At 40.7% G+C, this 14,811-nt stretch overlaps 2 protein-coding genes across 2 annotated transcripts in view; both read left to right on the forward strand.

Moving 5' to 3' along the window:
- Window positions 1-14,811, forward strand: part of LOC137254050 (uncharacterized) — a 151,175-nt gene that overhangs the window by 85,127 nt on the left and 51,237 nt on the right. The window lies entirely within an intron of this gene.
- Window positions 8,877-10,871, forward strand: LOC137253240 (glutaminyl-peptide cyclotransferase-like). The gene is made up of 2 exons (XM_067789809.1): window positions 8,877-9,226; window positions 9,799-10,871. Exons 1-2 carry the CDS (start codon window positions 9,125-9,127, stop codon window positions 10,717-10,719), a joined length of 1,023 nt encoding a protein of 340 aa, XP_067645910.1. The 5' UTR covers window positions 8,877-9,124; the 3' UTR covers window positions 10,720-10,871.

Genomic DNA, 14,811 nt, shown 5'->3' on the forward strand with positions numbered 1-14,811 from the left:
TGCTCCTAGCGAAGCTAGTCTCCGTCGTTCAATCTCAACTCAATCTCAGCCCGCATACCTTGACGCTGTGGTCGGACTCCAAAATAGTGCTCGCATGGCTAGAAAAGCCCCCCTATACATGGAGAACTTTCGTAGCAAATCGAACCGCGCAAATAATCGATCTGGTTGGAAACGCCACTTGGCGACATGTACGCAGTTCCGAAAACCCCGCCGACATGGGCACAAGAGGATGCAAACCTCTTGATTTGGCAGCTTCCTCCCTGTGGTGGAAAGGCCCAGAATGGCTCATCAGTCCCCCGGAATCATGGCCCAAAGACTTGCGCTGCCCCTCCGTAAGTCCACCCGAAGTCCGCCGAATCGAAGCATTACATGCCGGCGAAGAAGAACCCGACATTCTGGATCGATTTTCCTCGTTTCCGCGTGCCCTGAGAGTTTTAACTTACGTGTTGCGCTTCATACGCACCCTTAAAACCCGCGCGGGCCATATACCAACTTCCCCGTTAACCCTTACACACGACTACTTCCGAAACACGAAACTCAAGCTAATCGCCTTAACTCAGTCGCGATATTTCCCCAAGGAAAAGGCATCGTTGTTAGCCTCGAATCCTGTCGACAAACGGAGCCTCCTTCTCACCCTTAATCCATATTTGAATGAAGATGGATTGCTCCGAGTCCGCGGTCGCCTAGTTGACTCAACACTAACCTACAACGAAAGATACCCCATTATTATCCCGGAAAAATCCCGATATGCTGCACTTTTCCTACGCTTCCTGCATGAACTTTTCCTGCACGCCGAAGTCCGTCTCATGCAGCAAACGATTAGACAGGAACTTTACATTCCTCGGCTCAAGCCACTCATCAAAAAATGCATTTTTCAATGTAAAACATGCACCGTCCACAAGCAGCAAATGCGCTCCCAAATAATGGCAGCCTTGCCACCCACATGATGCACTTTCGCTCCCCCCTTCACCACAACGGGGGTTGATTTTGCCGGCCCTTTTTTGATAAAAGCATCCATGCTAAAATCGCCTACGCTCGTGAAGGGTTACGTGGCCGTTTTTGTTTGCTTCACGACAAAATCGGTACATCTCGAGTTGTGCTCAAATCTCACCTCTGAGGCCTTTCTGGCTGCATTTGCCCGTTTTGTCGGACGTCGAGGCTATCCCGCAACTATGATGAGCGATAATGGCACAACCTTTGTAGGTGCCAAAAGAGCTACGGAAAAGGAATTTGTGACCTTCTCCAACGAAGTATCCCAAGAAGTCGTCAAAAAATACGCCGCTCAAGGCATAAAATGGAAGCTTATACCCCCCAGCGCTCCTCATATGGGCGGCTTATGGGAAGCTGCCGTCAAAAGTTTTAAAACCCACCTCAAGAAGTCAGTCGGCTCTCACAAATTCACTTTCGAAGAATTTACCACCCTGCTAATACGAATAGAGGCCGTATTAAACACACGCCCCATCTCCCCGCTATCTCAGGATCCCTCTGACTTTACCGCGCTCACCCCGGGACATTTCCTTCGGGGAACCCCTTTATTAGCGATTCCTGAACCCGACCATGAGAACCTATCTCTGCTCAACCGATGGGAAAAGGTCAAGGTTATCCATCACAAGTTTAGTCGACGATGGAAGGACTACCTCAAGGACCTCCACAAACGGTATCGTTGGAAAGACACTCGCATTGAGCCAAAAGTCGGTGAGTGTGTCCTCATCAAGGACGATACACTTCCTCCCACCGAATGGCGCCTCGGACGCATCGAACGAGCACGCCCCGGCCCGGATGGCCACATTCGTGTCGTCGAGGTGCGCACCCAATCCGATAGTAAAATTATGTTTTCTGCCCCCGGCGGATAGTCCGCCCAGCCCCCAAGCCACCGTGTAGATTTTCGTTACCACCCCACTCCCAAGATCGCTTCCGTATCCGCCTAATCCCAAAACCAACAATTAAAATCCCGCTCCATCTCATAGATACAATCATCAATATACCCCGCACTAAAGTCATATGAATACGACTCGTTTCAGGCGAACATGGATGTAACACCAACTCCAAGGCCAAGAACGTCGATACGCTCTCAGGTGGTGGTGGCTAGCAATCACGCCGAGCGCCAAAACGACAACTCCAACAATAAGTTCATGCAATGTCGCGTATGCGCTCGCCATCATGCGCTACGTATTTGCCCACTCTTTCGGGGCATGCAGCCGTCGCAGCGGTACCTCCTGGCACGAGCCCATGGGTATTGTACCAATTGTCTGGCGCTATCACACGCGACGAGTGAGTGTACGTCGCCCATTATGTGCCGCATTTGTGCACTTCCACACCACACCATGCTCCAGCCCCACCACCACCAACACCATCGAGCCACGCCGCACCAACGCCTTAAGTGCCTCCCACACCGGCACCGCGCTCTAACTCTCGCCGCCGCCGCCAACGCCCACAACAACAAGCCGTCAACAGTCGTTACAATCCAACCACAGTCACGATCCCACAAGCACGGACCGTTCGGTGCTCAGCAGCAGACCTTCAGACGGCTTCACACCGAGGCAAGGTGGCAAATATCCTCATGAACGAGGCCTTCAGAGCGCGGGAGCAGCTCAGATTGACATTAGCCGGCTAACGCGTCTAGGCGGGGCAAGATGTTCAAGGGAGCGATTAGCGCACGCACCTTTTATTGAATTTGTACCCTTTGAATTTTATTTTTAATCACCACACCACGGTAACACACCCAACACATTAAATGCGTGGTTGGCAACGCGTGCGCTACTCGCTCGCCTGAACGAGCAAAAATGTCAATCATGTTGACATTTTCATACTTCTTCTTTTTTTCCTTTGATACATATAAATTGAATTCGATTCGAGTTGTTAATCCTCCCGGTTCGCCAAAAAGAACAAAACCCGCCTGTTTGAATTAAAATCCGATTTTTCTATCAATTATATTTATAAAGTTTAAATAAACCGAGCTTGAAGTTTGTAGTTTAAATACGCGCCTTTTTTTCGTCAACTTTGTGAAAGTTAAATAGAACGCCGTGCGAAATAACCCTAACTAGTGGACATCAGCGTACGGCAGACATCTACGGAAGAAAAACAGTTCACACAAGTTGTGCAAGAACTTTGATTGCGTTCCACGCTTTTCCGGAAGCCCCGAACGCCACCCTCGTCACCGCCGTCAACATCACCAGCATTGCCGTCCGAGCGAGCATTCCCGGTAGCTACAGCAAAGGAGCTGTAGACCATAAGTCGAACAAAACTTTACTAATCCTTGCGAAATTTGGTAGGGCTTATATTCTAGGACGATAACTGTTTTTTGTGAAAAAAGGCGAAATCAGTTGAAGCCACGCCCAGTTTTTATACACAGTCGACCGTCTGTCCCTCCGGTCGGCCGTTAACACGATAACTTGAGCAAAAATCGATATATCTTTACTAAACTCAGTTCACGTACTTATCTGAACTCACTTTGTATTGGTGTAAAAAATAGCCCAAATCCGACTATGACCACGCCCACTTTTTCGATATCAAAAGTTACGAAAAATGAAAAAAATGCCATAATTCTATACCAAATACGAAAAAATGGATGAAACAGGGTAATTGGATTGGTTTATTGACGAGAGATATATCTTTGGAAAATACTTTGTAAAATGGGTGTGACACCTACCATATTAAGTAGCAGAAAATGAAAAGGTTCTGCAGCGTGAATCAAAAGCCCTTGGAATCATGACAGGAATACTGCTCGTGGTATGACATATAAAAATAAATTAGTGCTACCCAACAGAAGATGTTCTGGATCACCCTGGTCCACATTTTGGTCGATATCTCGAAAACGCCTTCACCTATACAGCTAAGGGACACTCCCTTTTAAAATCCTTATTAATACCTTTAATTGTATACCCATATCGTACAAACACATTATAAATTCACCCCTGGTCCACCTTTATGGCGATATCTCGAAAAGGTGTCCACCTATAGAACTAAGGCCCACTCCCTTTCAAATAATCATTAACACCTTTCATTTGATACCCGCATCGTATAAACAAATTCTAGAGTCACCCCTGGTCCACCTTTATGGCGATATCTCGACAAGACGTAGATCTAAAGATGGTTAACTTTTTATTGCCTGTGGGAGAATCGTGCCAAGCACCAACACTGGACAGAAAGGGACTGGCCTATACGTGAGATGTTGGAAATGGGAAAGCAGAATGTGATAAACCCACCTTTAGTTACAAGAGATTCAATTATTTTGCCACCCTTACACATTAAACTGGGTCTAATGAAACAATTTTTGAAGGCGTTAGATAAAAATTGACAATATTTTCTTTACATAACGAGAAAATTTCCTAGGCTAAGCATAGAAAAATAAAAACGGTTATTTTTGATGGCCCATAGATAAGAATGTTGATAAAATATACTAATTTTTCAAATTCAATGACCAGTTTGGAACTGCTTGCGTGGAATTCGTTTGTTGAAGTTACTAAGAACTTTCTGGGAAATCACAAGTCAAGTAACTACTCTGATATTGTTAACAACATGCTAGAGAATTACAAAAACTTAGGATGTAACATGTCCATCAAAGTCCACTATCTTCACAGCCACCTTGACCAGTTTCCGGAGAATCTTGGTTGCTATAGCGAAGAACAAGGCGAACGGTTTCAGCAGGACCTAAAAACTATGGAAGAGAGGTACCAAGGCCAATGGGATCAGCATATGATGGCTGACTACTGCTGGGGAATGCAACGTGATTGCCTTGCCATACCTCATTCACAAAAATCACGTAAACGAAAGTTTTTATGTAAATAAAAAGTTAATAATAAAATAAATAACAAAAAACTTTTTTTCACAGTAAAAATTTACTAAAATAGAATATATTAGGAAGATCTACGCGGATATAAAAAAGTTATATGTTTTTGAAAACAGAATTAATGGGAGATTGTTTAGAATAATTTACATGTGCACTGGATGACAAATTATTCGAGAAAAACGTGATTAAGAATGAAAAAATTTAACAAAAAATTTTATTTTTCACATTATTTTTGCAATTTCTCTGACGTTTATGAAGATATATTAACAGAATAAACAGAAATAAAGTTATGGGGCCATACATGCCTTAATCTCTTAAAAAGAGGTTCTTGACCCTATCTAGAAAACTGTACGTAGCATTAAAAATGTAAGTATACAGTTTTTATCAGGGTACCGAGTACTACCAAATTTGGTTACAAGTAGAGCTGCACCAAACCAAAACTCTTATTTTGTTGACCTGTGTAATCAATGGCTGAAGCAGCTGGGTGATGCAATTGATTTACGTCAGCGCTCGAATCTATACAATCTTGGCGCTTGCTTCGAATTGGATGACTTAGTAAGTTAGCGAATTGTTGACGTTGATTGATTGATTGTGATACAATTGTTGGTTAATTGTTTATAGTAAGTTAAGTGGATTTTGCAAGCAAGCAAGTTATAGCAATTATAGCAAATTTTATGTATAATTTGTATGGTTTTTATAAATACCACCCACCAAATTTCCATCCATATTTTAGGATGAACAGCTGACACCAATGTCAAAAAAACTGTTTCGCGAAAGGGCACTTGTCCAGATGTTACACATGGGCAATTGCCAAATGCGCAAATAGAAATGTACTTTAACCAAAATTGGTATTCAGTACAATTGGGCATGGCAATCTTGGTTCAGTTTTGAGTATAATTAGACAAAGCACTCTATGTTTCAATTATTACACAGTAGGATAATTGAGTTTGTTTTAATGCTTCGGGATGATTTTAAAAATTTAGTTTGAAATTGAACGCGGTGCCAGCGAGCTGACCGAACAGCTATATGAAATATTTGTATATGTAATAGAATGTAATAGAAATAATTGTGTGCAATAAAAAGGGTTTTTTCTGGCCTCTGGCTTTTTTCCCTTTAGCTATGTGTTTCCTTTTCATATAAGATGAGTGTGGTTGCACACACTCACACATGTCGGTAGTAAGTATGAAACAAAAACGGTGCTGTGATTAGATAATTTTGTCAACATTTCGATATAAGTGGCGCGGACAAAATATCGATAAAATAAGCATCGAAGACGGGTAATAGTCTAGAATAGGGGTCGACTGATAATACACGTCCAAAAATATCGGGAAAGGTGTCAAACGCAGCGTCTTGACATCGGTACTAATAATCCGGAGGCGGAATATAAAAATGTTAACTCAGTAAAAATATTTCAACGAAAAACTGAAAAATGACCCCGAGTCCCTCCGAAACCGGTGGTGGGATCAATGGTACTTTTGAGTAGAACTCCCTCTGCGTTGGCGACCCTCGGCCGCACTTACATATAGGAAAATACCCTGGCCGATCCACGAATGGGGCAGGGATCAAAATTAAATCCGTCCCTTTGTACACACAATTTTTCACATTGCACAACAACATTACAACAACCACATGGAACTTGCCAATTTCAACTGCAAAAACCTCCGTACAGAGATACAATTTTCCGCCTTCGGATTATTGTTGTCGAAGTCAATACGATAAACGCGCCACCTCTCGACCCCTGTTCCAGACCCTTACTCGAAAAGGAGTTAAATTGCCCTTAAAAGCTGTCGGACTTCATCTGAGCTATAACGATATAGACAGAGCCAAGGCTGGTAAAAACTGAAATCGCCACGGGTAGGTGAGGTTGACAATCGGTTTGGCGAAGCTATAAATTGCGCTGGCATCCCCTTGAAAAGGTTCTGCTGTACAACCTGTCGAAATAATTGGGTGCTTTAGTCGCCTTTTACGACAGGTATACCTGCCGTGGGTATATTCTATGCCTCCCTAACCCGCCTTATTCTTTCAACAAAAAAACCACATTAAAATCGGTGCTAGTGATGGAGCCAAATGGAACTGAGCTTAAAAAGTATATATAAGCGTTTTACGAATTTGAGCTTAAAACAGATTGCAGATTGATTGATTCCAGAAGCTGCCGGGAGGTTTTATGGTGCATGTTTGATTTATAAACAATATTTCCCCCGTAATAGGGAAATGGCCTATAATGGGATACTTATAACCAACTTTGCCAGGGGCTTAAAGCCCATATAAAACAGCCGATCCAACCAATCTTATGGAAATCGGTGTAATTGGTCAATGGTGCCATACCATAACGCCCTAGCCTTAACCATACCATAGCAAACCAATTGGTTTTTGGTTTTTCGCCATATCCATAACCTAAAAATATTTGAGTTGGTGAATTTATATTTAATAAATGGTATATTAATTTCGTCACGAAACCCAAAATTGAAGTCCTTAAAGGAAAATAGATAGACCCACTATTAAGTATAACGAAATAATCAGGATGAAGAGCTGAGTATATTTAGCCATATCCGTCTGTCTGTTTGCATACAAACTAGTCCCTCAATTTTTGAGATAAAAATAAAAAAATATATAAATGTAAGGCGCGATAACCTCCGAAGAGATCTAAGGCCGAGCTTCTCTTCCAACTTGCGTCGTGCTCCTCTTGATTTTCCCTAAAAATTGGCCGGACGGGACCTACATGTTTTATGCCGGCTCTGAACGGCATCTGCAAGGCAGATGTGTTTTCACTGAGAGCTTTTCATGGCAGAAATACACCCGGAGCGCTTGCCAAACACTGCCGAGGGGCGACCCCGCTTAAAAAAATTGTCTTCTAATTGAAAAATCTTATTTCTAAAATTCTGATGTTGCTTTGCCCGGGGTGTGAACCCAGGGCATACGGTGTGGTAGGCGGAGCACGCTACCATCACACCACGGTGGCCGCCGGTGAGATATCTTGATAAAATTTGGTGAGCGGGTGTATTTGGGTGTCCGATTAGACATTTGTCGGAACCGACCGGATCGGACCACTATAGCATACAACCGATTTTTCAGAAAAAGAGGATTTTTGTCATATCTTCCTCAATTCAACAGATTGAAGCTTCAAACTTCACCATATACTTTCGCATATTGCACATATTGTTGCCTGAGAAAATTGATGAGATCTGTCGTATATATAGTATATATCCCCCACAACCGATTGTTCAGATAAGAAACTTTTCGTAATTACTACCCTATTTTAAGAGCTAAAGGCTTCAAATTTCAACAAATGCTTACGTATATAGCATATATTGTTGTCTGAAAAAATCATGGAGATCGATGGTATATATATTATATACCCCATATACTCTGTCATTCATGCCCCTTTTTTAAGGCTAGAAGCTTCAAAATTCATCAAATTTCATCAAATAGTTACGTTTACGTCATATATTTTTGAAATACGTGATTCGTAGTTATAGTTTTTACATGCAGACCACAAAAAACGTGAAGCTTTGCATCCTCTCACAAAGTACCTACCTATTTTTTATTTTATATTTATCTTAAAATCATTAAATATGTATCCCTGTTCACTATATATTTCTTATCTTATACATCCGAATATTTGGAGATTACGAACGGGATAAGATTATTGTTCAGCCCCATTCATGAAAGGTATGTAGTCTTCGGCACAGCCGAAGACAGTCCCGTCCTTACTTCTTTTAATTGTTTTGGATACGCTTTGACTAAGACACTTATTGTTTTTGAAATATGTTTGTAATTTCTTGCGTTTACATAATTTTTATGAAAATTTCACTCTTTTTAGGCTAAGGCACCAATAATAGATGCCAATTGGTATGGATAAGTAAAAATATGGTTATGACTATGGCGTTATGACTATGTCAACTTTGCCAGGCCCTTTAATTGTTTTCTCCACTGCTAACAGAATAATTTTCTTGATTCTGCTGCACCGGCCACCAATCTATGCTAGGCACGTACAATTTTAATTACCAAAAATATGTGATATATTAAGTAAACAGTATCATTGCGGATACGTGGTACTCTATGAGCGGTTTTAAAGAAAAACATATGTAGCTATCAACATAAAAAACCATAACAATCAAACAAGCAATATAATACTAAAAAATAAACAGGCATGTGAGTAATACGAAGAAAAACACGTTATAAAAATGAAAAATAAAAAAAATGTCTAGACAAACGACTTGGTGCTTTTGTGGGGCAAACATCTATCTTGATATAATACAAGAAAATAGCAAGTTTAGTTACTCATTTTAAACTGTGACATAATTACTTAAGACTACTTAAGAAATAAGCTTGAATATGGCGTGCAGTTTGTATTTTATCACCTTCTTCGTACTAATCATCAGTGTATGTGTTAAACAGTACTTGTGTGTTTACTATCCTGTGGGACTCGGCTGTCAGGTAATAATCAATGAAATAAGAACGCTACTTAATGAAATAAGTTGCATTGAGACTTTGGTAAAAGTCTAGAACAGGGGTCGACTGCTAATATCGAAAGAGGTGTTAAAAACGCGTATTAATCTCGAAAATAATAATCCTTAGGCGGAAAATAAAAATTTTTTATCTGTCCGGAGATAGCTGAAGTTGTAAATTTTCATGTGGTTGTTGTAATGTTGTGCACTGAAAAAAATGTTGTGCTCAAAGGGATTTTGTACGCATTTAATTTTGATCCCACCCCATTGGTGGGCTGAACAGGGTAATTTTTTATAAGCGCGGCCAAAGGCCGCCAATGGAGAAAGATGTTCTGTCCAAAATTACTATGGATTCCACCCCCGGCGTAATTTTTCGGTTTTTCGTTAATATCTTTTGAAAGACTTAAAGTTTTTATTTTCCGCTTCGGATTATTGTTGTCGTGGTCAATACGCATCTTTTGCAATCTCTCTCTATATTTTTTGACACGTAGCAGTCGACCATTTTTCTAGACTTTTACCATTTAAATTAGAACACAGACTAACTAAAATCTTTACTTAAAGAAAATGTATCCTGTTAAAGAGCTATCTAAAGAAGAATTGTTAAAATATGGAAAACGTGAAGCCGTGAATCATTTTGGTGATGCAGTGAAAAATATACTTATACCACGTGTTGTCGGCAAAGACGGGCATACGCGAGTACGCAACTACATCAGTGATAGTTTAGATCAGATGGGATGGTCTGTTGAGTATGATGCATTTAATGCGAAAGTGCGTATTTTGGGCAAAGTACGTTTTCAGAACATAATTGCAAAACTTAATCCAAAAGCGAAACGGTTTCTAGTGCTAACCTGCCACTATGATAGCCGATATTCTAAATCTAATACATTACTAGGCGCTTTAGACGCAGTACCATGCGCTATGCTGCTTAATATGGCGTACGTTTTACAAGACGCGCTTGAACCGTTTCGTAGAACAAAACTCAGTTTAATGTTTATTTTCTTTGATGGAAGAGAGCCTCCAGAGAAAGGGGTCGAGACCGATTTCCCTTATGGGGCGCGTCATTTAGCTAAGAGTTGGGAACAGGATGGTACTTTAAATAAATTGCATATATTAGTAGTACTGGATATGATTGGTTTAGCCGGTACGACATTTCATAGTTTCTTTAAAAATACTGAAGCATGGTTTTCACGTTTTACAGCGTTGGAAGAGCGCTTGTCAAATGCCAGCCTATTATATCGTTGCAGAAAACCAAAGTTCTACTTTGAAACTGATCCAATAAATGATCATTATTTTGAGGGTGATCATATGCCATTCCTAGAACAGGACCTACCAATATTGCTTCTAACACCAAAGATTCACCCACGCGAATGGCATACTGAAGAAGATAACAAGTCAATAATTGCTTACGGTGCTACGGAAGATATATCGCGTATAATACGTTTATTTATAATGGAATACCTGCTCAGCGGTGTAAAGAAATGAATGTATAATCCACAGAACTAGCAGTAAAGGCGTATACAATTTTTCAAAATAACATTACCATACGACTTTGCAATAATAAGTTAAACGTATTTGAATTTTTATGAATGAAGAGATGAGAATATGTAGCCATAAATAAATAATAAATATTCTTACTGAATACAAAAGTTGTGACGAAAGGCATTCAGTTGTTAATTCTAATGAACTCGTTAGTTATAACATGATCGCAAACAAAGAGTCTGCAAAATAAATCTCCCTGGGGACATGTATATAAAGGTAATTGTTACAGCGGCAACCGTGGTATAGAGATAATGTGCTTAGTATACCATACCGAAGATCCTTTGTAGAACCTACAGTGTAGTAACGGGACAACTTACATCAAACAGCACCCTAGCAGTTTGAAGGGAACAATCTCCTAAGCTCCTGAGGATACATATATGGCGGGGGCTTGACCTTGAATATTTAACGTGGTCATATTAAAGTTTCCTCAGATTATCGGGCATGTTCTTTTCCGTTCGTTTGTTGGAAGCCACAAATCCCCTAAATATAAGCCATCATCCAGTGAGTGCTCCGGCTCCGTATCACGATCAATACTCTGGGAGACTTGAGAAGCAGAGGTCGTGATATTTTTGTACATATGAGTTGTGACAGGCAGATGTCACCGTTGTGTTTCATCATATAATACGGTAGAGGCTAAGCAGCAAAATCCACTTTTGGAAAAGTAGGTTTTTAAAAGGCAGCGTTGCCAAACTAAAGACACGAAATAAACAAATTATCTGGCTCCTAAATTGAACTAGGCATCTATCTGAATTTATCTGGCTAAAATCATTGTTGTTACATTTACATGCAAAATTATTTATCTGGCTCAGGATCTTTGCTACGGAATGATGGCTAATGTTGCGAAATAGAGTGAAAGGTAGTAAATTAAGAAGTCGAATAGAGTGGACTGAAGGACAACGGGAAGAGCGGAGTTGCATTGCATCAATATACCTTCAATCTTTGTATCAATATTAAAGATAACAAGTAAAGAAGTCTAAGTTCGGGTGAAACCGAACATTACATACCCAGCTATACACTTGAAATGCTGTTGTTGTTTATTTTGTGCGCTTAATAGTGTTACAAGACTACGCAATAACAAATATACATATGGTTCTATTTTGAACAAATTTTTCTTCGAGTTAAGGCTCCCGAAACATAGAAAATTGCTCAATCATAAAAGAGGCGGTGCCACGCCCATTTTTTTTTTTTTTTTTTAATTGCAAGTTTATCCTATTTATTGTTATAAATCCACTTGGGAAATGAAATACCATTGATGTAAAGCTCTTTTTACAAAGATATAGCTTAGATTATTCGTCCACGATCCTTTTAAAAACCTTTTATATAAAAGTGGGCGTGGTACTTAAAGATTTCGTAAATTTTCTTCAAAGCATTCCTTATAGTAAAGGCAACCTCTCTGCCGAATTTTGTTACGTTAGGTTTAACGATTTTTGATTTATGATAAATAATATTTGTAAAATTGATTTTATCACAAGTGGGCGGTGTCACGCCCATTTAAAAAAAAATTTTCAAATTTGAATCAAGAGTCTCAATATCAGTCCACTCATCAAATTTCAACATTCTATATTTGTTATTTACTAACTAATCAGGTTTTTTGTGTTTTCCAATGTTATATATATATACAAAAATTGGGCGTGGTTATCATCCGATTTCGCTCATTTTCCATACCAATCTATTCTGGTTACTGATAAGCTCGTGTACCAAATTTGGTGAAGATATCTCAATATTTACTCAAGTTATCGTGTAAATGGGCAGACGGACGGAAGGACATGGCTCAATCAAATTTTTTTCGATACTGATGATTTTGATATATATCTATCTCGATTCCTTTATACCTGTACAACCAACCGTTATACCGATTCTGCTATATGGGGTGCTGGTCCGGTGGAAAGCACTGGACACGGCGAGCACCTCCAAAATGCTAGTGTCAGTGCAACGGACGGCGCTTATCGGTATCAGTGGCGCTATGAGAACAACACCTACCTTGGCACTGAATGTCATGCTGAATATACATCCAGTAGATATTGCGGGAAAGGCAGCCGCGGCCCGGTCGTTGGTCAGGCTTCGTGATATGGGTTATATGCTTTCTGATTTCGGACACTCTAGCCTTCTTACTAGTTTCGACTTTATCCCGGACAGGACGGACTATTGCATGCCGGTGGCCGCTCCCTATACAACCTTCACCCCAGTCATTCCCCCGAGGGAGGAGTGGAGAAGAGGAATTATCTGGGGCATGGGACCGGTTAACTTGTTCACGGATGGGTCGAAGTTGGACGGAAAGGTTGGCGGGGGGGTCTTTTGTCAAGAGCTAAATGTAAGCCGCAAGTTTAAGTTGGCTGATCACTGAAGTGTATTCCAACCGGAAGTTGCTGAGATTAAGGATGCGGTGGATGAAATGCTATCCAGCGCTACTACGGTTAGGGAACTTAACATCTACTCTGATAGCCAAGCGGCTATAAAGGCCTTGAGCTCAACTACAGTGCGATCGAGGGTGGTCTGGGAGTGCCTGACCACACTTGCGATTGCATCGAATTATTTTACAATTAAGATTATCTTGGTCCCGGGTCATAGTGATATTCCGGGTAACTGTCAAGCGGATCTCTTAGCCCGAATCGGTACAACTGAACTGGATGAAGATGGCTGTAGGGATTTCGGGATTCCGCTAGCCACCTGTGGATTGCTCTTCCATAGCTGGGCCTCGAGTCAGCTCAGCAAACGTTGGGCGGACACTACGTCTTGTAGGATATCAAGATCTTTCTGGCCGAAAGTGGATGGCAGGAGGTCTGCTGAAATAATTGGGTTCACCAAGGCTCACCTATCAATGGTCATTGGGGTTTTGACAGGGCACTGTCCCATGGGTATCCATGCGGTACGTCTCAATATATTGGAAACTCCATCCTGCTGCAGCTGTATGGAGGATGATGAGGTGGAATCACCAAATCACTTTATGCTTGACTGCCCAGCTTTTGCCAGAACTAGGCGAAAGTATTTCGGTCGTGACTCACTTGGATCTCCCGAGGAGCTATCCAAGGTTGAAATCGGGATCATTCGGAACTTTATCGTTGCTACCCAACGATTCTCTAAGTAGTTATATCTACGTCACCGTTAGTTTAGTTTATTATATGTGGTATCACAACGGACCGTCATGTTGTCCAAGTGAGCTTCCTCTATCAGGGAAGCTACCACCCAACCTAACCTAACCGTTATCTAATCAAAGTTATAATACTCTGTGTAGAAGTACAGCTGAGTTGGATAATTTGTTTTTACTTTTTTAGTAAAATTTTAGAAGCGATTCGGGAAAAAATTTTGAAAATAACAGGCAAACCTATCATCTGTACACATCGGGTGAGTGCTGCCAACTCTCAGAGTACTGAACCTGATAGTTCTAATGAGATTTGATCGTGATTCAGAGCTCGATGAATCAATGGAACGCTGCTAATATTCGCTCAGTCTGCTGCTCGTTTTTCCTTTTATGCATTATGATTGTAATGAACTAAACACATTTGTAACATCAACGAAATTGAATGACCAACAACATGTTTATGATACAATCATGAATAATGTTAGCCATGGAACTGGTGGATTGTTTTTCTTGTATGCTCCTAGAGGAACAGGCAAGACCTTTTTGATTTCATTGATATTAGCAACAATTCGATCAGATAATTGCGGCTACATTACTGGAAGGCGGTCGGGCAGCATATTCTGCATTAAAGTTGCCTTTGAGTATGCAGGTAAATGAAACACCAACATATAATTTTCTTAAACATCTGGAATGGCAAAAGTTCTTAAAGTATGTAAGCTCGTCGCATGGGACGAGTGTACTATGGCACACAAGAAATCATTGCAAGCACTTGATAGAACTTTGAAAGATCTACGAGGAAGCCAAACAGTCTTTGGAGGTGCCATGATTTTATTGGCTGGAGATTTCAAGCAAACATTACCTGTGATCCCAAAATCCAAGACTGCAGATGAAATCAATGCATGTTTAAAATCATCGTGAGACATGTAAACACGCTTACACTTACTACAAACGTACGC

Source organism: Eurosta solidaginis, chromosome 5 (genome assembly GCF_040869045.1).
Source record: "Eurosta solidaginis isolate ZX-2024a chromosome 5, ASM4086904v1, whole genome shotgun sequence".
Lineage (NCBI taxonomy): Eukaryota > Metazoa > Arthropoda > Insecta > Diptera > Tephritidae > Eurosta > Eurosta solidaginis.

Coding starts and splice junctions, on each gene's coding strand:
- LOC137253240 (XM_067789809.1), top strand. CDS start 9,125: ATGGCGTGCAGTTTGTATTTTATCACCTTCTTCGTACTAATCATCAGT. Junction 9,227..9,798: donor CTGTGGGACTCGGCTGTCAG/GTAATAATCAAT, acceptor CTTTACTTAAAG/AAAATGTATCCTGTTAAAGA.